General features: G+C 38.7%; 1 protein-coding gene across 2 annotated transcripts in view; it reads left to right on the top strand.

The window, feature by feature from the left end:
* The window catches only part of LOC139700126 (protein FAM151B), a 75261-nt gene extending 49663 nt beyond the window's left edge, over window positions 1-25598 (top strand). For both annotated transcript variants that reach the window (XM_071598657.1, XM_071598656.1), the window contains exons 3-4: window positions 20754-20980; window positions 21925-25598. In XM_071598657.1, the coding sequence (XP_071454758.1) occupies window positions 20754-20980; window positions 21925-22476 (779 nt within the window). In that variant the 3' untranslated portion in view covers window positions 22477-25598. The remainder of the gene's footprint in view (window positions 1-20753; window positions 20981-21924) is intronic.
* Window positions 25599-27466: the final 1868 nt, after the last annotated feature.

Genomic DNA, 27466 nt, shown 5'->3' with positions numbered 1-27466 from the left:
GGAAGTAAGGTGGCGGCGTCGCGGTAGAGGAAGAAACGAGTCGAGAGGAGTCAAGTTTGCCGGTGACTATCCCCGTGGGGCATGCTGGGAAGGACTTAATGAAAGGCCTGACGAGAGAATGAAATAAAGGAAACAAATTAGCGCAGCAAACAGTCTACACTTCCCGTTATTAGCAATGCGGAAATCTTTGTTGTATGTGCTTGGGAAAACAGAATTTGTAGAGAGAGGAAATATGTACCGAGAAGTGTATCGAACTTGGAAGTGAGTTATGGGAAAAATCTGTTTAAACTTTGACTTTTTGGACAACTTGGGAAGGCTAAATAAAAAAGTAAAGTTATGGCTGTGAACAATAAAAATTCATGTGGAAACTGAAAAGTTAGTTCACTTAATTCTATCATGAAGGATTTTCACTAAATGTTGCCTGAGTCAGAGTTGTATAATGGTACCAATGACTAGAGTTGTAACATCCCATGCAAATCTTTGCTTACAAGTTAGGTGCCTTATGTACGTTAGTGCCGTATAGGTATGTCTACATCAGCACAATTCCCCACAAAGCGATGGAAGGACGTATGGTGGGGATGGGAATGTTATGGCCCCAGCCATGTGTCCATAAATCTGCTCCTGTGCATAATTATGAGCTCGTGTATACTTGTACATATACATAACGCATATTGTATTCACTTACACAAAGTATGATGGATGATGGCTAAAACTAAGGTAGGAAATGAAAAACCCAAGGTATTGGGGGTAAAATTTAAGTTTTGACAGACATCATCGTCGAAGTCTGAGCTAATGGAACGAAGAATCAAACGGTTCAATTTCCCAATCGCTCAATAATTCACTTCCCTCTTTTTTATTCCCGCGACAATCAGTCCAGGGTCGGGCACTGTGGAAAGTCGTGACACACCCAAGCAGCTAAGATAATAGAATGGTAGATTATATGTGTGTTTACAATTCACGCCATCCAGCCAGGCAGCCAGCAAGCCAGTCCCGTGGAAGCAAGGGAAATCGCAATTCCACCACTAGAATTTAAATTACCCCACTTACTACGATTTAGGTCAATTAGGAATCGGGTGTTATTGGCAAGAATTCAAAGAATAAAGTAGAAAAGAGATCACGTAGCAACATATTATGTAAATGTCTTTTTTGTACATGTTACCATGGAAAAATCGTGCAACATGATGGAAACGGCGTACATATGGCTTTATTGTGGATAACTGGTGAGCTTAGATATCCTCCTTTATTTCATCCATTCGCAAGTGGGAAAATATTAGTATTTTAATTATTAAAACTCCTTCAATGGTGAAAAACGGATTTAATTGAATAAATACACGAAAATTGAAATTTATAATTTCAAGGGAAATTCAACCTGCCTTGGGTCTTCCCTGTAATACGTGTGTGAATGAATATCCACGAATAGGAAGGCAGCAAAATTGTCATTAATGTTCGACGACGGTCAAAATGTAATTTGAAGACGGCAAAATGTCAAATTTAACTTATCATCATCAAAGGCTAGTAGTGCCAGAATTGGTCTGTGGAAGTTCACCGAGATGTACCTCTTTCTTCATCTACGTGCGTACATCTACACAATATCCCACAAGCCGCCGCAGTGGTTGTTGGGGCACCAGTCATATATGCAAAAACATTAGTTAATGCATTCCTTTGAATATATTTAAGCTTATTCACGTGTACAAACACACTCGCTTACATACACGCATGTGGGTAATACGAGTACTTCCTGCAATAATGTCTGTATTTCAGAAATTCAAATTTTAGCCTTTAAGTTCAAATTTTCTGACGCATATTTTCGATTTTGTTATGATTGCGTATCGCTCGAGTAAAGAAAGAGTACTTGTTTCTGTAGGTAATTGTTCCTATCCCTCTTATTTAAACTTGTTGGTCGAATCTACCGACATCGATTGGTGCCATAACATTTTCCCTGTGTCGCAAGAAACCTCATGTGTCCTGTGCCTTGCTTAAAATTTTGTCTTGCCTGCAGGCTTCCTTTTGAGAAAGATCATTATATTGTTAACTATTTAATGTTCCTATAATTTGCTGTTTACAGATGTAATAGATATCGTTCGGAAAATTACTGAGGTCCTCGCTCTTCCAGTCGCGGGAGAATGAACTTTACTTTATCGACTTCAGAAAAAATTTTGTTTAAATTAGGTGCGATGTCTACCTCAAATTTCTTCGATATTCTCTAATATTCTAATAAACTCCAGACCAGGGGCTTTGTTTGCTATGATATTTCACAGCTGCTTTGTTGTTTTTTCGTTTAAAATAATATGTTAATGCTGTCTGTCATAGTTTCTTCATTTATACTTTTAAAGGATGTCCAGTTGGGTGTTTCCAGTATCTTTTCCTGACGTAAGACCAAAATGATTTAGGGTTATTCTTTAAATATTAGTGTAACATTTTGCTTTTAAAGGTACGTTACGCTTTTCTTATAATCGTTTTCCATTTTTCTAGAAGTATACCTTCTGAACTCTTCTCGAACCCTTTTGAGTTTCATCATTACTCTTTTAACTATTATTTAAATTTGTGTGAATTTTTATTTGTCTCCTATCGGCCGCTCTGAGCCCTCTATTTTGCCATCTTGGTTTCTTATCGTCACGGACGAATTTGAGCAGAAGAAACGTCTCTATCCCGTCACACAAATTATTTAAAAAAACATTTTCCAAATGTGTTCTGTGTCAGAGCTGTGAGCTGTGACCAACCCTGAATGCTTGCAGTTCATGTTTTAACGTTTAACTTACGAAGCCCATTAAAACTCCCTTTGTTGAATAGATACACTTTACGCCTGTCCTGAATCACTTTGGCCCATCCCATTCCCATCCATTCCGTCATAGCTTATTTTTTTTGTCACCTCTCCTAAAATCACTATGGAAAGATTCATCACACTCCTCCGTAATTTTTCCCATCGGTGTCCCTTTATACTGGATTACCATTAAGCTTTATAGAGATATATGGCGGAGAGACATTAATTGGAATTTCAGTAAGACACAGTAACTTACACTGAAGATTTGGAAATTGAAGAGAAAACGGAATGTTTGATCCACGAGGGAAAATGGAAGGACCATGAATGGTTAAATATGCCTTTGATTTAGTATTGGGAGTGAAAGCACGAAGCGTTTCGCTAATATTTGCAGGAGTATGGGTGGAGAACGCAAATTGTAATAAAAATAAATCGCATCGCAAAACATCTTAAAATGCTAACGATAGGTTAATCACATGTGAGGGTTGGTAATTGCGTGGCTAAGACTAATAGCGTGGTACATGAAAACGGAGTATGCTGATGACACCGAGGGAATTATTACATATACGGCCATACACTGTATTAACATATCAGACCACCGCGATAAAAAAAGTGAAGTTAACAATGATAGATTGGCATACTCTTTCTTTCCTCACGCGATATATGTGAAACCAAAATTAAATTAAAATAGCCAAATTCAAAATTTTACTCGAGTACACCCATTATTGAATGATCCGTGTGTGTCGCGTGTGTCTATGTATGTGATAGAAAATATAAGGGAATCTTAATGCATAAAAGACGGGTCCTTACACCCCAGACCGAACACCACCTCGCCAGACACCCTTGCGGCGACTTCCGGAGTAATGTATAGATGTAGAAGGGTACTATTTTGATCCCTTTCGCTCTTGGATGAATGCCTACCGACACCGCGAGATGTCAGTGCTATTTCCACCATGGATTTTCGTCGTTTCGCAGACATTCTACGTCCACGTGAGCAGGAATATGATAGTCCAACGCTAGTGGAGGAATTTCACGTTCTTCTCGAACATCCCTGAGGGTAAAACGGGAGTAGTTATCCTCCCATAACAATGCGTGTAATCACTAGAACTTTACTTTGGTCGATTTATGATTCCACAAATGAGAAATATGGAAGCCATTGGATTCAATCGAAAATTATCAATGCAGAACTTGTTTTTACGTAAAATGTAAGGGATTAATAGGTGCATTTTTTTGTATTTCTTTAGATCGTAACAGTTCGGTTATGAGGGAGTCCTGGTACAAAATGCAGCTACTTCCCTTGGCACCTTGAAGAAGTCGGAATGTTAGATTTGTTTCTCTCTTTTTCGGAAAATTTTACGATTAATGATTTCACGGTAAATATTTGTACTGCTCCAGGGTAGCAGTAGTATTTAGGGGAGGCGACCGACAGCTTAGGTCATTTGCGCCATAGGGGATGGACAGGAAAGGATGAAGGGTAGACAGAAACCCGTCGTCGGCATTAGCCTACTCTTTACGAAAGGCGCTAAGGGGTCCGCAGCTTTACGTCCCATCCGACGGACGGCGTACTCACTCAAAGTGCCCTCCACAAAATACCTCAAGCAGGGATCGAGATACCTCTGAAAATATTCAACACCGCCGGGATTTGAACTCGGGCCCTCAGGGTGGGAAGCCAGTACGTTAGCCCCCGCACCAACTCGATCTTCTTATTGTCCTAGGAAAAATATAAGAACAATATTTGGAAAAGAAATCACACATTGCTGATCACAGCATATTCCACATTGATTCGAGATAGTATTGGGGACCTGAAGGTGGCAACCTCTTGCGTAACCAAACGTAAAATTTCTGGAAAAAATCCAAGCGTAAAATCAAATATTTCTTGGTATTTTCCCTCCGCCAACATTGTTGTAGACTATGATTTCAGTTATCTATCATTTCACCTCTTTACCCATCGTTGAACCTTAAATTTATGAAATAATAGCATATCATTTATTTTATGTCATGGAAAATTTTCATAAGTTACACTCAGGGTCAATTCGTTATCTTCTTAACTTTTTCGCAGCTTATGATCCTCATGGGCCACTTTACTTTAGCAGGACTTCGCTAACAGGAAACTGCGTGTAATTTTACGCAGATTGGCGGTTATAATCATATAAAACAAACGGATATTGGAAGAAAGTTTGGAGGAAATCGAGAAAAAACTGTTTATCAACCATTTTTAGTGATTTACCAAATCATGTTAGAATCCTTTACCACTTACTTCAAACTTTTCTTTCCCTAGAACATCTCACGTTGATCACACATTCGTAGAATGAATGGCTTCTGCCTAATTAAACCGCATGAATCTGTGAGAAGGAGAGCGTTGTTTATCATGGAAAGATGGAAGTCTTGTGTTATTTAAATTCCTTAGTTATATCACCCGTAGAATACGCTGAAAGTATTTGGTGGATGGTGAGGGATGTATCGATATTAAGACACGCATTAAACTTCGAAGAAGATTCGCTGCATTCGGCGTACTATTTTCCGATTAAAAGGTCAGGGTCCAAGGTTATGCAGAAATGAGACCTTCTTGTCATGAGGAGAACAAACTTGATCTCTGTTAAGCTTAAAATGATATGTTTGTTTGTTTGCTTGTTTATTCTTTCAAAATGGAAATGCGTTTTACAAATTATGTATGTTACATTAATGAAAGTAATTGTAAGTATCTTTCCCTATCCATCGGGTGCAGCTACTCGGCCTAAGAGCCGTCATCAAAAGTTTTTTTTTCTCTTCACGTCTGTAAGTTTCGCTATATAGATTACGCTATCTCTTCCACTCTTCTTCCGTCGTTTCGTGTGAACTGCCTGCCGAGCTGCTCTACCACGATGATATCATTCGTAGCATGATACTTCATATGAGACGAAATGCTAGCCGAATTTTCCTTCGTTTTTTTTCGTTTCGCCTATAGTATCTCTATTGCCAGTAATGCTTACGGCTCAACTTATTGCAATATTTACACTAGAAACATCATCGATAGGGGGTCTAATTCTGGGTGCTGTGTGATTCTATGTCAAGTTATTGCCTTGCATTGTTCACATACAGTGGAGCAAGTGTAAAACAGGCAAAGCCGAAATACAAGACCATGGATTGGGATATACTGTGGTTATGCAACTTTTGCAAAGAGGGAATTATTTTGGGGTTATCATGTGTTTGTTAACAATTTCTTAATATGTGTTCCACTCGTTCGAAAACTTTATTCACTTGAAACCTATGTAACTGGTACTGTGAGAAAAAATGGGAAATTTCTCCCAGAAATTTCTAAAAGACCCTTTTAGTAATTTTATGTCGGGCGGAACCTGTTCTTGCCTGTGGATTCCGGAAAAAAAACTATCTCGAAAAAGGAATTTTCTTCTCATATCAAGTCGAACAACTGCAATAGATGAGGAAATAAAGTCTAACATAAGTGGGAACGAGAAATGTTTGCAAAAACCGGAAATAATTTGCCATTATAATAAATTTATGGGGGGAATCAGGACCTCTGGTATGATGCCATAAACTTACATGGATGGAAGAAAGAGCGTAAAACATTGAAAGAAAGTTACATTCATATAATATCTAGGATTGATTTTAATAATTATATTCTATATGAGGAAAATTACAATGGACCTGGGAAACCTCAGTCAAGGTTAGCATTTGTAATCAGTATCATTGAGGATTTGGTAAAAGAGTGGGTTTCAATGGGGGACAATTCATTAGAAGTAGGGGTGTAAAAACTTGAGCCAAGAAAAGAGGCTAATAATTATCGTGCATGCAGCTCTAAAAATAAAAGAAAAATATCCAGAACTCTCTGCATTAGATATAATAAAGGCTTGCATGGGAAGTATTAAACCAAACACAAATGGTGACGTGAAAAGTACTTTTTCATATCATGCATTATATTTCATGAAAAAATAGGAATATTAGCGTCAAATTTTGACGAGCAAAATGTGTAAAACTTTATAATATATGCTCCATTATTCGGTAAATGCGCATGTTGTAATAGTTATATACTTGGGAACTAAAATTTGTAATTTCATTGAACATTTTTTGTATTAAATATTTTTTTATAAAATTACTTTTTATATTGACACATCCAATGCATTGTTAAATAGAACCTAAAAATGTTTTCCATTTCCTGTTAAAATGTCAATATCCATGGCCTACCTTGTTGAACTGACTAAAAAAAATTATTAAATAAAAGAGCTTGAAATTTGGAGAAATAAGACGTGAACTTTCTGGGCTTGGAAACCAAAAATGAAAGCGAGAGGGTTGATACTTAATTTGCGTTAAATAGTAATTTTTAAACCATGTTAAAACTAGAGCCGATATATCGGCACCTTGAGCTTTTTAAGGCAGATACGGAAAGCAGATGTATCGGCACTTAGAGCGTCTAAGGGTTAAGCTTTCAGAACCGTACTTTGCGCTACATCCTACTTTTGACACCGAGGAATTAAAAAAACTCCAAACCAGCAAAATTTGGCCACGCGGTTAAGCTAGTGTATTTGATTGTGAGGCCGACTGAATTTTGTGACTATTTCCTAAAAATCGCCATTACGTTTGGCTGGAATAAGATAAAACAAACTATCCTAGAGATATGAAAATGGCATAAACGATGCATAATTGGCAGCTTCGCCATTACACAATGAACTCTTTGAGCCCCAGTATCCATTCCACAATGACTACATTCCACAGCTCGTGTCCTGTCGCAAGGCTCGGTGGCAACTCGAGGGTTATGATGTCGATGAAGCCGTCTCCCTCTCGTTGAGCCCATCACTGCCATAAATTATGCATGAGCCACCCTCATCCTTATGCCTTCCATCAAGACCCTTGTTCGACACGGTGCCCCTTGTCACTCGATTGAGTCTCTATCCCTTTCCCACTCGATTTAATCCTCGAGTTGCCTCATTTAAATCTTAGTTACCTGAAATGATGACGCAGAAATATCTACATTTCGGACATTTTGAGGTTCAGAGAAAATCGGTTAGATTTATCTTTAATTGCTCGGAGAAGAGAGTAAGTGTGACTTGTATGTGTGAGAAATTAGATTAGGAGAGCCGATCGACTTTCACGAAGAGAGCAGGCAAGGCTTTGGCATCTAGGAAGGTACAGTACATCCAAGTTTGCTCAGGAAAGGGAAGTATTTTGCCGCAATTTGCATGGGTATATTATACGGGATACCAACGACCGTAATATTTTTCACGTAAAAAGCGAAATTTAATGACTTCGTCAAACAGACCCAATATTGCGTGATTTTTAATGGACATGTATGTTTCTACGTATAGGTGCGTCTACACAAGTAAATGTGCATTCATAAATATGTATAAATTCATCTTTATCCATGAACGGCTGGTATTCTACAACCCAACACACCCTCGCGGTTGTTAATAGAGAGTTGGGTAGAAAAGTAAATGAAAAGCTTCCAGCCTCGCCATTTGTGGTCATCGAAGGAAAATAACGAATTCAAAGATCTTGATTAGCTCGGGAGTCATTGCAATGTCCCCGCTGTTGCCCATATGGACGTCAACTTAGGAATTCTTCGGAAGGCCGAAAATAACAGTACCAACTGATGACCCTGGTGTACAAAGGAGAATATTTTATTTCGCAGAACGGGTTCACATTTTAAGAGGTTCAGAGAAAATCGGCCAGATTTATCATAAATTACTCCAGGGCCTTCTCTGTCCTTCTGATAAATAAAGTTCGAGGAATCCCCCTTATCTTCCTGAACGCTCAACCCTATCGACATCTACGATCGCTCTAATTTTCATTTCCCCATGTAATTTCAGTCTGCAATATTATTATTATTCTTCTCTAACGCTAAGTACCTGTTCTTTAGCGATTAGTAATTGAAATTCCCTTATGACAAATACCAACGTAATTGGTATCGGCTGGATCTTGATATTTTTTTTTTAATTTCGCCAATTATGCAATTGGAGTTGAAAATGATAGCTCCTGTCCCAGGAGTTTGAAATTTTCAGTTGTTTTTACTGAAATTGTTTTTTTCTGGCCTGAAGTTTCCTTGCTTCGTTTTATTATTTGCTCATCGTCAGTGTGTTTTAATTGGAAAGGATGGAATTCATGTAAAAATGATGATGCGAAAGTGAAGAAATGAATGAGGCATGTATTTTATGTTGAAATGGTGAGGTAAAAGAATGGACCAGTTCCAGGCATTTACATACATCTTGTGTGTTCCAAAATTGGTAGGTAATTGATCATTGTTGAACACAGCAAAATCTTATACAATTTATTTGGAACACCCTTGAAGAAATAGCTTCAATTGGGAAAATTGAGAAAACAATAAGGAGCGATTGATCAAAGCTTTAATTTCCTTCAAAAGCCTTCGTCTATTTTCGGTCTGACTGGGCATTATTTGCGTTCATGGAATTCATGGGCTTTTTCAGCCAGAGATGCTCTCTCATTAAAGCTAACGTGCAACGGCATTGCATTGCACTTTCGTGCAAGAAACGAGCACCTCCGCGTCTGATTTCACTCTCACTTTCACACACGCACACGCTATCCCACGCGCGTTCTTACATGAACCCAAACATTCCCTCCCTCCCTTGCCCACTCCATTGAAAGTCCCGTATAACCTCCCGTAAGAAAACGGCCCAAGGACGAAGGAGGAGGGTTAGGGCGTGTGTGTGTCTTGTGCGTTGTTTGTTAGAGTTTTAAACCCCTCTGCCTCTTCCTAGCCAAGAGAGGGAGTGAAATCCACGAGTCGCTGCGTTGCCAAGTTTACAGAACTCCACCATCATAGACCATTTTTGCGTCCCATCGAGTGTGTGTTACTGCCGCTGACCGTAGCGGAGTCGACGCGACCGATCGCGCTACGGAACCCTTCATTTGGATGTTTCGTTGATCATAAGTATCAATGGAGACCACGCCTTTCGGTTTTTCTTATACGGGGAGATCTTTCAACGCGTGTGTGCGCATGCCCATCCGCAAAACCGAATTAAGGCTTAAGGCGAGCAAATTAAGGGATGGACATAATGCGTATTATTTTGGTATTCGGCGACTTTGAGTTAAACTTATAGATTTGGGTAAGATTTTTTTCATCGAAATAATTTTGAGAAATTGCTGTATGTTCCGAAGTGCTTAGTGCTGCCCCAAGGCAGTTCTAAGACGGTATATACCGTCTAAGTACTACCTTAGGTCAGCCGTACTAAAAAGAAATGCAAAGGGTAAGGTAATAATAAACTGTATCATCTCCGGAAGAAACCTAATGAAGTTATCGCTTATCGTATCCATAGGCAGGATTTTTAATTTCATATTGATTGAATTAATAATCATAATATTCATTTACATCGTCTAGAAAAAATTTATATTTGCTGTGCAATAAAGTTGAACAATATATTTTTTTGCAATAATATTATGATTTTAAGTCACAGTAGCAATTTATTTTTTAAATATTTTTATAATGAAACTACTATTTTTACATCTACATCTACACAATACGCAAGCCGCCGCAAGAGTGTGTGGCGGGGGGTGTCTTAGGTCACCAGCCATGTATGCACAATCCCAATCATGTTACCTCTACACATTTATTAGTTTGATCATGGGCTTGAAAAATGTTAATCACACGAAAGAAAGTAATCACATCCAACGATATTCAATAATTGGATACGTATATACAAATCATGCCGTAGAACTGACAAAATATGTACATTACCAATTCTAATTATCTCCTTCACGATAACGATAACATCTCAATCTAAAATAAGATAACCAAGAAGGCATGCAATTATCATAAATAAAATGAGGGAAACTAGTGAATTGGATTACTTTTTGTCATCCTCTGCATAGTCCCGTTTTGTGGAAAAGTCTGATCTTTCAGTTTATTGCGGGATAAAATTATAACTAATCCCCTTATCATCGGGGTGTTCAGCTAGCAACGATGGTGAATGAAACGCGGTACACACCTCACACTGTATCGTAATACGAGAGACCTGGTAGACCTTTTTCAATCCTGCCCATGTTTTCCACTACAAGAAAAACAATTTTTGTCATTCTTCCTGTAAGGTGTTGCACTTCGGTTTAAATGCTTCTGAACCACTCAGCGAAAAAAACGAGCGCACGATTAGACTGAGGTTCATGAATCGTAAACAAATCAACTTCAAAATTATGGTAAAAATTATGCTTCATGAAAAGTATTTTCAATTGACGCAAAAATATTAAAAAAATATTCTTCAAAATGCAGACAATCCACTCTCTCGGTAATTTAAAAATCCTACGCATGTAAGAAAAATATTATATGGTATAGCGATTTAAACGATAGTCTCGAATGAGTCGCTACATCGGCCCCGGCGAACTAAGAGGGTTAACACACGCAGTTATCATGAAAAAGGTTTTTCCCATTTATTTTGGAAGATGGAGTCAATTTTCGTGGCGTTATGTATTGTGGATGCAATGTTTTGGGGTGGCATATAATGAAGTGGCTTTCCGGCCGCTACTGCGTCACAGTTTCTCTCGCGTAGCGAGGCGAGTCTTCCGAGGTCCGAAGGCTACCACTGCAACGCGAGAGAAACCGTTGGGGCTCATATTGCTCCATACAGAGCGACACTCGATAAGCCTCCTCAGCATCATCAAACTGCTGTGAGTGTCTACTATTTTTATATTTTTTGACAGTAGGCACTGCAAAATATATAAGCGCACACACATGTTATGTGTGTACATATATATATGAGTGAATGCACACATACATACTTAGAAAGCACGTATAAGGACACACTTCCCTCCTTAAATGTGAATGTCCTTCTATGTGTTTTCTAAGTATATTTTTGTTTTCTAGGGTGCCATAAAAGTGCTATATTGCTCTCGTGAGTGCTTATACACCTTCTATATATACATATTAAACATGAAAACCCGCCATATGGCGAACAAATATTCATTCATATGGAAATAGATAAAAGGAAATGGGATAGGAACACTTAAAGGACGAACACAGGAGAGGTGGGGAAGGCGGAATCGAGCAGATCACAAGTGTAAAAATATTTCCCAGACCGGGACTTGCACATCGGATCTTTCGACTTGCCAGGGTTTTCGGGTTTGAATGTGTATTTGGCAAATGTGGCGTGTATGCGTTCCATGAGACGCACTATTCCTGTCCTTTATGACATTGTACACCTTGTATGATTCCTTTCCTACTGTCCTTTCTTCTTGTGTCTCGTCTATTTCTCCTTTGGCGGGTGAAGCTGAAGCTCCCTAACGTCATTTCCTCGCCAAAGAATCGGGAAACTTGGTTGCAAAAACCTCCCTCAGATTTTAGTGTAAATTACGTCTTTTCGCTCGCTCAAGTGGTTAGAGCATCAGCCCGGCAAGTCGAAAGATCTGTGGTTCAACTCCCGGTCCAGGAAATATGTTTACACTTGTGGTCTGCTCGATTCCGCCTTCCCCACATATCCTGTGTTCGTCCTTTATATCTGTTCCTATTCCTTTTCGTTATATATATTTCCATGTGAATGTGTCTGTATATATATATATATATATATATATATATATGTATATATATATGTATATATATGTATATATATATATGTATATGAGTATGTATATATATATATGTAGAGTCTTACTTGAAGAAGGCCTCGGAGAAGGCTGAAAGCTCGAACAATTTACCGTTTGAGTGTCCTTTTAAATGTTGATATTTTATTTGTGTCCATTTGTGCCGTCCCAGTATTGTGCTTCTCGTGTGAGGGTATAATATATATATAACATATATATATGTATATATATATATATGTATATATATATATATACATATAACCATAAACATAGTAATCAACCCGGAGGTCTGTTTGGTATGTGATGGTAGAGTTAACCCAGTACTGATGGCGTGCTAAGCCTGATGGCGTGCGAAATTCACACATAAGGGTAGGGGGGCCAGTTCCTTTCCCTGTGCCGGTCATGGTTTCCCAGGAAGATCTATCCTGTATCACGTCTCTACCTGGGAAATCATAGGCGGCACAGGGAAAGGCACTGCCCCCCCCCCTCCTCCCTGACGTGTGAATACTACAAGCTTAGTATTGGGTGAATTCTACCCCACCTGTCAAACCGACCTTCGGGTTCTTAACTGCGGTAATTTTATAATACTTTCAAATTCGCCTCTCGTGTGATGTAGGGTAGTAACATGTAATAAATACACAATATATGAACATCAACTCCATTGTATGCACTATTACCCTTTAACTGATGAATGGTTTAGAAAAACGGGCCCCTAGCCTATTACTGTGGCGGTGTTGCGCATACCTTTTGCCTTCCCCGAGGTCAGCGAATGGTTTTAACATGTAGCGTAACAAGTAAATCGATAAAGAACTTTGAAATGCGAGCGATGTCGTTTGGCATATTTTCCTCACAGCCCAACTGGTATTTTAATATGTTATTTTTGAATCAATAGGAAAACGGAATTCCCGTCCATCAGATCACATTATTTGATTATCTGCACGCTTCCATTGAATACAATTGGCACACCACCGTATTAATGATCTCCATTCTAACTGCGGTTCGTAGTTTTTACTCCCCATCCGAGTGGAAATTGGTCAGTTAAAAGTGCTTCTCAAGTGATTCACACAATTAATATTCTTACTTCGCGCTTAGGCAACCAAAGGCGTTAGGATTTTGGCAAGGACTCTTGTTAGCTTATGATTAGTGTCCTATGCTATGCTATCCGCGTGTGACAGTGATCCTCGAGTGCCCACGCACAGGTGGCCGTTGTTAACAATGGGGAGTTGTTCCCGAATATTAATCAATGGGCGTTTTTATTTGATCCATCCGGAGCAGAAAGGGAGAGTTACATTCGCAAAATTATATTCACTGCAACGGAAATGAACTTTTTTTGTTCCCCCGATGACCTCTTGACCGTTTCCCCTATTACTCTGCCCATTTGCGTGTTTCTCTAGGTACTGATGTGGTGTGGTGTCGTTTTTTATCTCGTTGATTTAAAACAATGGACTTAAAACTCGTTTTTGTTTTTGGATTTCACATGTTCATTCAAAGTGAGCAAATTGATTAGATAATACCTACAATTGGCAAACCAGATGTGGTTCTTTACTTTCCACAATACAGACAGGTTAGGAAGTATTTCTCTCCATTTGACTCTTCATCAAGTGCCTCATGAAACTTAAAATTGAATGAGATGTTTAGAAATTACTCGGGCACTTTAGAATAAAATAAAATTTTCTAAAATGTATGCTTAGAACAAATAATAAAACTTAATAATTAAAACATGTTTAATTGTGATCCAATTGAGTGGAAATTTGTCAACATTAAAATCAATGAAATCAGCACCAGAAAATCAGTCGCAATAAGAAAATTTGTTAGTAAAAAAAATTGATCGATTTAAACTTGCTGTATAATTAATCTCCATTATAATGCTAGAATATATTTATACTAAATTCTGTTAAAAAATACCTTAAATAAAAATGCAGTGCTCACCAAAAATGTCTTGTATATCTTCATTTACTCGCTACATATTCCATTGTAAAAGTTTTATGTTTCAACATGCTGACGACCTATGTCCGCTTCCTAAATGAAATAATTATGTAAGACTTCCATCAAGGCATCCGTCTCATTCTATACCTTCTGTGGGAATAATTACTTATTTCTAGAGTAGTTCCTACAAATCAAAATATATTATTGATGAAGAACATGTGCGCTGGACCAAAACCGCATCTCCACTAATTTTGTATGGCTATCTTCTTTAGTTTGATACAGGGGCGTAGTAATCCATCGCTTGACTTCTGATCCGATGGCCGGGCTCGATGATTGACGGAATCTTGGTGCTCTCAACTTCATTCAAACTGGAGGATTTTCCGGGTATCAATTCTTCCTCGGAAACCATAGGAGGTCCAGGGAAAGGAACTGGCCCACCTACCCTGGTGATTTGATCTAAATGGAGCTTAATGGGGCTTACTAAATAGGGCTTGGTGTTAGGGGAGATCCAGAGCCATATTTAACCTATTACAAAGATACCAATCGCATGGTTTCCCATCGGGTATAGAAGATAGGTATAATTGACCTCCAATTACATAGGCAGGACGGACGATTGTCACAAAATGAGAGGGACTGCAAAAGGGATTTACACAAGTGTTCGTTTTTCACATGCTCTATTCGCGACAGCAATTTATAAGGATGAAACCCTGCGACAGAAATGGGTAAGCACACTTAAAAATAGTTAAGAATATACTATTTTCATCCCCCCTCAACTAACCTTATAGTGTTTTTACCCCGACACGTGCATTTAGGTTAGGTGGTGGGATATCGTGTAGATAAATTTGTAGAACTACTGTATTTGTGATTAGTTCGTCCTACTTGAGTGGAATGCTACCTGGTAATTAGTGACAGCTTTGCAAGTGTTCCCGCCCTTTTTAATAGGGTTCCTTATTTCTCTTCTTAGTTTAGACGATGCAGTTGACAACTATCTCTAACTTAATGAAATTTAACATTTAAACATTTAAATGGGTTTATTATTTCCGAAATAAAATGTTCATGCTTGGAACACGACCAGTTTCGAAGATAATATGTATCACCTGTCCAATTGACTAGGAGAGAAATGTTAACATATACGAAAAGTCGTCTAAACCGGTTTTGTTCCACAATATAAATTTTATAATGGGAATCAACGTTTAAAATAGCCATTTCGTCATGGCTGTCTGCTTATCCATAGTCGAATGGAAGCAGCTTGATCTCGGACTAATTATTTAACCGCTGTTTGATTTTACTAGGGGACAGGTTAGTGATAGGAGAGAAAATTTAGACATTAGAGTAATGGGGCTTTCCCAGGTTTATCTAATTCACAGCAGAGACCAACTCCTGCCATTCTCATTAACTATGCTGTTGGCAGGGCCCACGTATGCACGAGGTTGCGATTTTAGGGGGTCAAACTCTTAGCGATCCTTTTTCCTCTTGACTCTTAATTTTTGATCTCACCCAAGTGTTAAAACCCTCTTTAGCGGGAAGTTTCAAAAGAGATGGAGGAAGGCATCCGAACTTCCACAATTTCCGCATGTCCAGAGAATGTGTCAATAAGGTCAACAAGTCTTTTCGATGGGTGATTTTAACGGGAGTCATTAAAAAAATTTTTGCATTGCATGTTGTTTTTGTGATCGAGAACCCTCTCTCCTTTCACGTCCTTCCTCAGTGGTGATCCCCGAAAGATAGTTCACTCGACAACCGCCAGCAACTTCTCTCTTGAGGGAGGAACGTTGAGTGTTACACCAACCCGATTTCCCGAACGAACTTCCATATCATAGTCCACCTACATCTTCAAGGTATCGTGTACGCCCATGCTCTGGTTAGTGGTATGGGCTGATTATTCCGTACTAGGCACGAGGCACCACAGTGAAGAAAGTGTTGATTGAATTAAGTCACCAATAAATAAGTAAAATAACATGAGAATCACTCCTACCACTTTTCACAATACTCATTTTATTACTCCAGCGGAATTTTAAGCATGGGCCGCTTTGAACAATAATGCTCCTTTTTTGGGGGAAAAAGTCGTGTAGATAGGCACAGCGTTTATTCACTGACCGGTATTTCTTAGCTTTAAACGAGAGTAGTATATCTACCCTAGTACTCCCAAGATTACCACTAGAACCTGCATGTTTTTTTCTGCATGGCAGGAATTTCCGGGAATTTGCAGACGGTCTAAGATAAAAACTAGCCCCCAAACATAAGAGGGTGGTTTTACACACCGTAGGGCTTAAAACTAGTACGGAGTGAGCTTTGCCATTCCAACCAGTCAAACCAAACTTCAGGGCTGAGGACTTAATACGTATTCTTTTGCTAACAATGTGTGGATATCACTCCCTCAAGTGGAGCTTATCCTAACCCCGTCCTTGCTTCGACTTATTCTTAAGGGTTCTGGAAAGTGATTGTCATCTTCTAGTGAGCGTGGAAGAAATTCGCGAACCTTGATTACGTGTTTCATTTCGCCATGTTAGATTTCCGTCGTATGTTGTGTACGTGTATTTGTTATTGCCTGACTTGACCGCTATATTGTGCTCTGTGAAATAATGCTTACACGCACTACTCAATAGTGCTTGCTGTAGATATAACCTTTTTAATATAATAATAAGGATTGGTTTATCATTATTTTCATGCATAACAATATCTATCGCTTATTGGGGATGTGTGGACGAGATAAGGGTGAAGAGAAGTCCATTTCCGTCCAGCGCACGTGTGCTCAGCGAGCTTCTTGAAGAGGATACCGAGCGTGCACACGAAGGGAATGGTGCGGCAGGCAGCTGCTCCCCTCCTTCCTTTGTCCGCGCCAAAATATTCCGCGAGGGTAGGAAAACATTCCCAGCGAACGCAGGTGCTGAGGACGAGAAGGACGAAGCCCAGCACACTCGTACCATTGTTTTCGAGCTAAAATATGGTTTGGTTGTCGGATTTTGCTCTCCGAAGCCCTTAAACCTTGAGGTGAGGATCAGTTTTTACGGTGGTTGGAGGACAACAGGATATGCTATTGGAACACGATGGCCATCCATAAAAAAGATACGCAATGACCACCAGGAATAAATATCCTGTCCAACATTTATTCAAATGGGATTCATACGGCATCATATCATATTTTTCTACATACCAAAAAGAGAAAGGATGGGCGTGGCAGGGCCCGATGTGTTCTGAAAGGAAGTTCAAATCACACGTATCTTTAGAGCATCGATTTAAATTTAAATGATCTTCAATTCCTTTTCTTTGAGATGAATGGTGGGATTAAGGATTCTTTAAGATTTGAGCATCTTTGCAAATTCACAACTGAGCGTATGACAATACCTGTAGTGAAGTTAATTCCGAGTCGATAATTGATATTACCCTAAAGGCACTTCTTCAACTACGTGGGAAGCCGATATCCTTGCAAATCAAATATTTGATTCTGCGAAGAAGAATTTAGCTATTATTTCACTAGAATTTTCTCTACGTATGATTTGATGCATAATTCTATATGTGTTCCGATAATAATTTCTTGTCGTATATATTTCACTTAAGGTAATTTACCAATGGATCATATAGTATTTTGGACCAATGGATTGGGAGCTACTGACTAGAGGTGGTGGGGCCGATTCGCACCTGCAGTATACTGCAACGGATGAAGTGTTTTTTATTATAATTGGCAATGAAATGGAATGACAGCACTAGGCACTATCGGACTTCTTTTACGTTTCTTTGATACAAAATGTATTATATTCGGGAAAAAATACGAGAACATAAGCAAATGGGATTTTATGAAGTGAAAATACAGGGTTCGTCCGGAAAATAAGTGTACTGACTCCTGGGCTGGGCGCGCCGCTCCAGGCGCGCCCAGCACCGCTCTGACGGGCTACGATTGGAGGGGGGTATGTTGGCAAGCGACGCTGAAAAAGGCAGTCGCCCTGAGCTGTGGTGTAGTGAGGAGCTCTGTTAACGCGAACCTCCACGCTTCGACCCACGTCACGGAACGCGATGCCGAAGTTTTTGGAGCAGCGTTATTCCATCAAATTTGCGGTAAAGCTTGGGAAATCGTCTACCGAAACTGTCGGTATGATTAACCAGGCTTACGGGGAGTCAGCCATGTCCAGACACATGATCTTTCGGTGGCACAAGATGTTCGTGGAGGGCAGAGAAGAGGTCGACGACGAGTCTTCGAGAGGTTCCCGATGATGCCTTCGTGGGAGCGTTCCAGGAATGGGAACGCCGCTGGAACAAGTGTATCGACTCACAAGGGTCCTATTTTGAGGAATATTAGCTTAAGATATGTAAAAGTGTAATAAATTTTTTTTCCTGAGCTCAGTACACTTATTTTCCGGACGAACCCTGTATAAAAAAAAACCATAAACACAGTAATCAACCCGAAGGTCGGTTTAGTAGGTGATGGTAGAGATCACCCAGTACTAAGCCCTATACGGCGTGTGAAAATTCACACATCAGGGTAGGGCCAGTTCCTTTCCCTGTGCCGGTTATGGTTTCCCAGGAAGACCTGGTACCCGAAAAATCACTTTAGCTTGGGTGGAGCTGCAGGTGCCCAGAGTGCCTTGCCCGGGAATCGAACCCGGGACCCTCCGGTCAGCAGTCCAACGCTCTACCCACTGGACTACCGCGACCCGAACCCTGTATAAATACTGGATTTGATTTTAGTTCGAAATTCTACGTTGAGTAATTGGCAATATTGGATAAATGTTCAAGCTTTACTAAGCCTGTCAGCCAATGTTTTGAAAGCATTTTTGAGCGCATTGGTAATTCAGTATGATAGGTATGGGATGAGGATGAATGTAAATGAAACAAAGGTTATGTGGTTTCATAGAAAAGAAAGGCTAAGTTAAATATTAAAATATGAGTTTATAAACTAGAGCAGATGGAACAGTTTACCTATCTCGGAAGTGTTCTGGACCAAAACTCAATTGAGTAGGGACATAAGAAGAAGAATTTCGGCAGGCAAAGTAGCTTTCACAAGAAAGAAGGAATTGAGTAAGGATATTAAGAAAACGGTTCGTCAAAACCTTGATATCGTAGAGCGTGTTTTTTACGGCGCGGAAACATGGTCACTGAAGCTGGATGATAGCTAGATAGTAGAAGTAGATTGGAGGCTTTTGGGACGTGGGTTTGGAGAAGGTGAAGTAGACAGATAGGAAGACAAATGAGGAAGTGCAGGGTGTGGTGGCGGAGGAGAAGGGATCGTTTGATTGTCTGCGGGATGTTGGAGACTGTGAAAGAGGGGGGAACGAAGTAGAAGGAATGGGATAGGCACGTTGGACAGAATGGAGCGAAGGAAGAAAGTGGGAGTGTATCGTTGTGTAGTCTGGGACCATTCAAAACCTACCTTAACCGATAGAATACCAAAAAAGATAAATTGGATGACGTAAATGGTTTCAGTTCTATGTTTAAAAAGGATATTAAAAAATGAATTGTTGGTACAGTTAAATGATAGACTTATTACTTATTTTATTATATTTCTGAAATTTAAAATTAATATCATTATTTTAAAAATTCATTCATTACTATGTATTATTTGCTTGATCAGTCAATTCTAAAAACATGAACTAATCGAGCTATAAAAAATTTGCGGCGAGTTCGATGACTGTTCCTATCTCAAATGCGTGGCATACCCGCGACACGTGTGTGAAGTACGATGAATGACAGCGATTAATTGTGCCACTGTGGTCGTTCGTTCATCGTTCGTATTTCTTAAAGTTAGATCTCCCCAAATATGCATTGCACGTTTTTTTATATAGTTAGTCTATTAAACCAAATATTGGCGCAATTCAATTGGCTACTTTATTATTAATTAACAAAACTCAGGGTCCTCCCCAGGCATCAGGAACTTTTGTTCCGCCACTGTATTGGATGATTCTTCACTCGAAAAACATTACTACGCTTGAAATGAGTAATGCTATAGAGCAAAGAAATGTATTTCATCCTACCATGGAGAAAAGATTTCCACCATTCTGTACTCTATTGTAACACCTATGGCCTTTTTTTGTCGCGAAAAACTGTTATTGCGATTCATTTTATTTTATTGCCGAGTTAATATGGTAGGAAATACACCCACACACCCACCGAAGTGTATCAAATTATCAAGGAGGTTTTTTTTAAATTAACAGGGTATTACACATTACAGGAAAAAACTCACGTTATATTCTTAAGTAAAATTATAAAAGTAGATTATATGATTTGCAGTGTTTTCTTCGATGTATATACTATGTTCAAATCTATTTTAGTCGAAAATTCTTGTCCCTCTGGGTTTTATTGATATCCCTGGGTTATTAATTTTTGAAGCATGTACATATAAAATTTTTTTGCATAGGATCTGACTTTACTTCCTTGATTGTGAACTCCCGATGTCTTTCGCTGTGTGCGGGAGAGAAATATTCGCGATACGTATTTTGGAAGCTGCGAATCGCATTCACGTCAGCGATGATCAAAGCACGAGAGGAGCTCGCTGCTGTTAGTCAGACTGATTCCCGCTCAAGTAGGCTGCCGAAATAAATCCATTTTTGCTCTTACCAAACAGGAAACGTGATGATGTTGGAAGCGGACGTGGTCCTGGGGACCTTGGTCGATTCTCCTGGCGAGATTTTGCCCATAATGGGTCATCCTCCGGCCAACACATCGGACATATCCCTTGAGCAGTTCCTGGATCACGTCGGAGAGAAGAGGTCGAAGGGCATAAAGCTAGACTTCAAAACGACGGAGGCATTCAAGGCTTCTCTTCCGGTCCTCGGAAAATTCAAGGACGAGGTAAGTTTTCAACTGGTTTGTCATGTGGAATATTTTAAAAGTTTGAATTCTCAACCCGTCTATATAATACCCGGGCTGGTACTGGATATATCTTTACCACCACGTCTACCTGAAATTTTCAGGGACTAGAAAATCCAGGCAATGGACTTAATTTAAAATTGAAATGAAATAATTTACTTTGTAATTCCACACACTTTATTTAATAAACACGACCCAGGTTTCGACGTTGAACGTCATCATCAGGTGGTCGCCATTGAAGCAAACTTGGCATACTATATATACCTTCTGATCAAGGGAGTGGGGGTTGGTCGGAGAGGGAGGGTGTAGGGGTAAAAAGGTTAAAATGTAGCTGGGAAGAAAAGATAATTAAGTCTTTCGCTGTCAATCATTAGCTTGGAAGAGTGGTAGGTCTAGGAGTGGGGAGTGAGAGGGATACAAAATTTCGTTGGCAAGTTCATCTTTGCAACGGACGCATTTCAAAATTTCCAACTGCTCCAATGCATCGAGTTGACATTTATTTTTGTAAGGACAAATATAAGACGGATACTTAGGATTTTGATTTCCAATGGGATGTTGAAGACTGTGGTAGAGGGGAGAAGGTTAGGAAAGAGAAGAAGGAGAAGAAACACGATAGAAATGTTGGACGGAATGAAGGTCTTATGTGGGGAATGGAAAAAAAGGGCTTGTTTTAGTTTCGGATGTCAGATTCTGTTTGGAGAGACAAATAAAGGTATTAATGTGTTGTAAATTACATAGACCCCCATCCTACCTCAACCGGTAGAATACCATTTTTAATAATTATTATTATTGTATACATGTATAAATTTATGTAAATCTGAATATTTTTAATATTTTTTTATGAATGGCTGATGCACGCGCCCGGTGGACTGCGGAGTATTTGCATAGGCAAAAGTCTTCAGTTTGTTTCCCAAAACGTTTTCTAGATGGTCTTTCCCGTCTGGCTGAACGCAGACATCCTCCAGGGACCGGTCGAGAGCCAGAAGACCCCCGTGGACGCCGACGCCTTCCTCTACGCCTGCCGCACCATCTTCCCCCAGGTGACCCTCTCCGTCGGCTGGACCACGCTGTACGGCTCCGACGAAGGCTACGAACCTCCCGAGAACTCCACGCCCGCCTACTCTCAGCGCCACGTCCTTGACATGCTTGACGCTCTACGGATGAACTCCGTATCTCAGCCGGTCACGTTCCCCGTGAGGGCCGGCCTAGCGGCCGCCTCCGCGAGCCCAATGGTCGAGCTGCTCGGCTCGGAAGGCAACGGCAACACCCTTACGATATGGAGCGCCAAGAGCGACCCCGTGGACGTGGCCGCGCTCAAGTCCTTAATCGAGAGGGTGGGCAGGAAAAGGGTTTACGTGGACGTCCCCGAACCCCTTGAGGAACTGCTCCGCGGGGGATCCCCGTCCCTTTTCCGCCCGGCGCCCTTAGCTCTGTGTCTCATTTTCGCCTCCCTGGCGCTTGTCCTTAAGCTCCGTTGAGGGATGCCGGGAGGCCGTCTTCCGTGGAAGCTCGCGAAGGGATATCGATATCTGGTGGAAGGTGGAGCGCTTAAATAAACACCGTGCTCACAAAGCTGAATCCAATTTCTCGTATATATGTATACTGTGGCGTGGGCGATAGGGCTTATTAAACCGTCGTAGTTGCCCTCACGAATCGTAGCTTGTAGACGAAAAAAAAGCTTTTTGTTTCGCGATTAAAATCTGACTTGGTATATGAATGATTCGATGAGAAATTGGCTGACATCGAATACAAATGGATAACTTTGTCTCCCTTCTTTCAACTCTGTATTCCATGTACATATCTTGCAACAAATATCTACAGTGGTTTCTTTTATCCTGATTCTTACTGAAATTTTGAGTCAATAGGAGGGTCCAAAAAACTTCTGACTTGCTATTGACTGATATATGCATCTCCATCAGGGATGGGATAATAATCAGGCTATGGTTACATTAACATTTTGGGGTGGCATTAAAATGAAGGCTCAGCACTTTGGGAACAGAAAACAGTTCATCGGGGGAAGTAGACAGTGCTTGGATAGAGGGAGAGGGAGAAAAAGGAAAGACTGAGTCAGGATGACTGCTTGTGACAGAGGAGATGATTAAAAGTAATGGTAAATGTCTATAGGGAGAAGAATCTCATATCATATCATTCTCACTAGAATTAAATTTCTTGTTTCGACCTCAACTCTGGGCTTGCTATACCAACTGTAGGCTCTGTAGTCCTGATCACTTTTGCAACACAACACTAAAGAAATATTTTGCACAAGTTTCGAGGCACAATATGCCAGAAAGTGAAATTTTTCTCTGTGAGGTCCTGTGGGCAAGGGATAAGAGTCAAAGTACACATTTGCTATACTTAGTCAGATGGTCAAAGTTGTCTAAAAATAAGCACTTTCAATTTTTGGTTTAAATGCATCTAAGAATTATTAATTTCTGCCTTTGTCAGGGATCCTCATATTTAGGTCAGCAAGCCAACCATGTGCAACAAATAAAATTGGTCTATTTGACAGTAATTATTCTTCATGGATTCTCCATTTGAAAACTTTTTGAAAATGATTTTGACCAATATTCCCAAAGCTTCATTTTAAGAGGGTGAAACAGGTATTATGAAAAATGGTGCAGAGTGAATGAATGTTTTTAAGTATGTTCATATTAGGAAAAATTATGATATGAAAATAAATGCTTCTGAATTTATGGACTTTGGACAAAATATAAGTATTCAAATTTTTGGAGCACCTGTAGAAACCTACGTTTTTATAATCTGTTTGATTTCTTTGAGGCTAGGAGTGTTTAGTTGTCTATATTTTTTAGAAGTCTTATTTATTTTCTAAATTTTTCAAAGATCATATTCTCATGGTTAAAACAAACATAAAACATAATTTTTCCAGGTCATGTATTGAATTTAAATTTCCCCTCTTTACTGTTTAAATGACCCCTAGTCTTTTTTTTAAGATCTCCGGGTAAGTTAAGAAATAAGAATTCATTCATTCCTTATAGGAAAGAATTACTGCTTTTTCTTCATGGAGTTTTTGACGAGTTAAATTGGTGAAGGTTTTTTAATTATATTGTACAAGACTGCCTCTTCATTCACTAGTTCTCTCTGATAAAAATGAGTTTGGATTTTATTTTAAGTCAGGAGAATTCTTCTGTATGGCATTAGCAGTCAAGTTTCATAAGATCTGTAAATTCTGGTTTCTACTCATGAAATATTGGGTCTTATCAATAAGTCTTATCAATAATAACTTATAAACAAGATAAACATCACTATGAACATATACACTAATATACAAATAAGCTGGATGGCGCAAAGAAATTAGGAGAACTCAATTGAAAATAAAATTCAAATAACTATTTTGGTCATTTTTTAAATGTAAGAGTATGCGATAGGGGTAATTACCAGTGCCATTCAGAATGAGAAAACCTTTTGAATTTCAATAGGTTAGCCATAATTTTTTTCTTGCCTGCCTTTTCTTTTTGCTTCTCCATTCAAATGATATGAGTTATGTTTTAAAAGTAAATTCTCCTAATTTTGGATGATAGGAATCGATAATATTTTTATAAGCTAACAAATTTTTTCTGAAATAAAGTCTTAGTATTCTTCCTGTTACATCTTCCATCATATTTTAAATAGGAATAGCCAAGAAAGTACCATAAATGCCATTCATAAATCATGGGAATTTTGTTGTCCTCTCATGATATATGTGAATAATTGTTTCCAAGTTTTGGCCCTGATGCAGTATTGTTAGGCAACTAAAATAATCTGCATGGATGGACTTAATCCTTAGAGAAGAGCTTGCATAAGTGACAAAAATATTGTTATATTTTATACCTTCCTGATATTTTTACAGAAATTTTACCAGTGAGCAGTAAAGATGTTTTTATTGTATATTTATTACTGTAAAGAGCTGAATGAACTGATATATTCAGTTCAAAGTATCTTTGCAAATCACCCTGTAGTTAAGAATTTATAGATAATAACAATGTACAAAACTGTTAGTTATTTATTTTGAGCCTAATCTATGTTTTAATTTATAGTTAAGGGTGTATTTTATATTTTAAGAGTCGACTGCTACAAAAATGTGTAAAACAAAGTAATTCCTAGTTTTAAATATTAAATGTATTGGTTTGCTCCCACTAGTGATTTGTATGAAAATGTTTACATGGATGATTTTTCCAATATATATTATTAATACACATTCTCAGTGAAATACCTGTGCCTTAATCATCAATAAATAAATTTTTCTAAAAGATAAATGGTTAGGTATTTTGTTATATGCCTACTATGACAGTGCTCTTGGGGCTTTTTTTATAAAGAATATTCTTATAATCTCACCATCTAATTAAATTCAACACTGAACTAAATCCTTTCTTTGAAAATGGTAACTGCATTTTATAACTCTCATAACATTGAAGTAGCACTTGCGGCTGAGAGAATCAGTCATTAGCCCAAGAAAAGTGGAAAATTAGCAAGAAGTGGCATGTAAGTCTCCTTCTGGATGAAAGATGTGTAGGTCCAGAAGTGGTATCAATAAACAGGTCCAGAACAAAATTGAAAGTTAAAATATAATAATAACATTGTTTTGCAGTAGGGAAAATCCCAATTTCTGATATACAAAAATTAATTGGAGTTTCAAAAAAATGTACAAAATTAAGAAGAGATCAAAATGACAAATTCTAATGCTATTTATTAAATGAAGAACACCATGTATTTTTTCTACGGTTCTTTATTTTTGTACTGCTAGTTTACGCTCTTGTGCGTCATCATCAGATACAAATTAGTCAAGTTGCGGTCCTTTCACATACCACTCATGTGGGGGAAGGGGTGGGTGAGAGAGGGGGAAAGAGAGGGCGGGAGGGAGGGAAAGAGGTAGGGTTGTGACCGGCATTGATGGGAAGGAGGAGAGTGGTGTTAAGCGTCAGGAAAGGCGATTGGTGGGTTCACAGTGGGGGCTGAGGGGTAGTTAGGTCTTTCTGTGAAGGAAAGGGATGCTTCCAGAATTGGGGAGAGGTATTCAAACAATAAATCATTAACCAAATCACCCATTTTCAAATTCTTTCTGATTTCCAGCTCTTCTCTCTTGTCCATCTTCCTTCTTTTTTCAATTTGTTATATCAGTTCCGGGTTGAAATCGCTCCCTTGACTTTCTTTCCAGAGATGCTTGACGAAGTGAGATTAAGTGAGGTCACAATTTCTAAAACAGGGTATATGTTCCTCCGCTTGTATTTTTAATTATCTCCCCATTTGGCTTATGTAAATAGCACTACAGTCCTTACAAGTTACCTTATAAATGCCACTTTTATTTTGTTTTTCTACTTTGGCTTTTGTAGCATTCATGATGATTTTAAGCTGTTCGTACTTTAAAAAGCTATTTGAAATTTCTCCCTAGGGAAGAGGTGGGCTATCTTTTGTGAAATCAATCCATAATAAGGGAGTCTACACCATTTTTAATCTTTTTCATCCACATTAACCGGTTTAAACAAAAAATTGTTTGCTTTAAGGGAAAGTTTTCTGTGTAGTATTTTTTTAATGAAATCTTTTTTGTAGCCATTTTTTTTGCTATATCTTTAATCATTTCAAATTCTTGCACAAAATTACTTTGGGGAAGAGGAATGGCCAACAGTCTCTTAAGCAGGAAATAAAAAGTGGAAAGCTTTTGAGATATGTGAGATGAGCTAGATACAATTGAATACTAATGCTATAATGCAGATATTACAAAGTAAAATAAATATCAATATTAAGATAGAGATCAATTAAATTTTAATAAATTGTCGTAGTATATATTTTTTGGCAGCATTAAAATATAAAGGATGATAAAAATTTACATTTGCATAAATGAAAATAATCAACAAATTTCTACATCAATTTAATTTAAAGATATATCAAATGAATGCATTAAGCTGGTTACAATATTATTAAAAGTAACTTTATTTATGCAGTATTTAGCAAAAAAAATTACAGAGAGAACTCCTGCTTTGGCTAGGCAAACAATTATAATAATGGAATTAATGCAGTAAGTGCAGCATAGCAGTACCTATCTAGTAGTGATTTCAAGCATGAATTCATGACAATGGTGGGTTACACTAGACTAGATGTTGCCATCAAAATTTATGATCCTACATCCAATAAAAGTGGAAATCAAGGGCTGGAGTGGAAAAGGTTTCCAAATATTGGAGAGACTGAAGGGGATGAGTTTTTACTATGTTGGAAGTGTGTGAGAGTGGGGAAGGCAATATCAATTTGTTCGACCACCACATCTCCACAAAATGCTCCACATTTAATTTCCCGAATATTCTCTTTTTCCCTTTTATAAACAGCTCTTACCCCTGTTCCTTGCACCTCCATAAAATAAAATAATATAATTAAAATAAATAACATAATATATCTAAATGACATTTTGTGAAAAATGTAATGTAAATGGCATTTTCTGAAACCAGTAATGTTGTGTGTTGATAAAACTATGATAAGAGT

The sequence above is a fragment of the Hetaerina americana genome, unplaced genomic scaffold (assembly GCF_022747635.1).
Source record: "Hetaerina americana unplaced genomic scaffold, ioHetAmer1.1.p SCAF_10, whole genome shotgun sequence".
Lineage (NCBI taxonomy): Eukaryota > Metazoa > Arthropoda > Insecta > Odonata > Calopterygidae > Hetaerina > Hetaerina americana.
The sequence above is the reverse complement of the archived record's forward strand: the minus strand, read 5'-3'. Positions and strand labels throughout refer to the sequence as shown.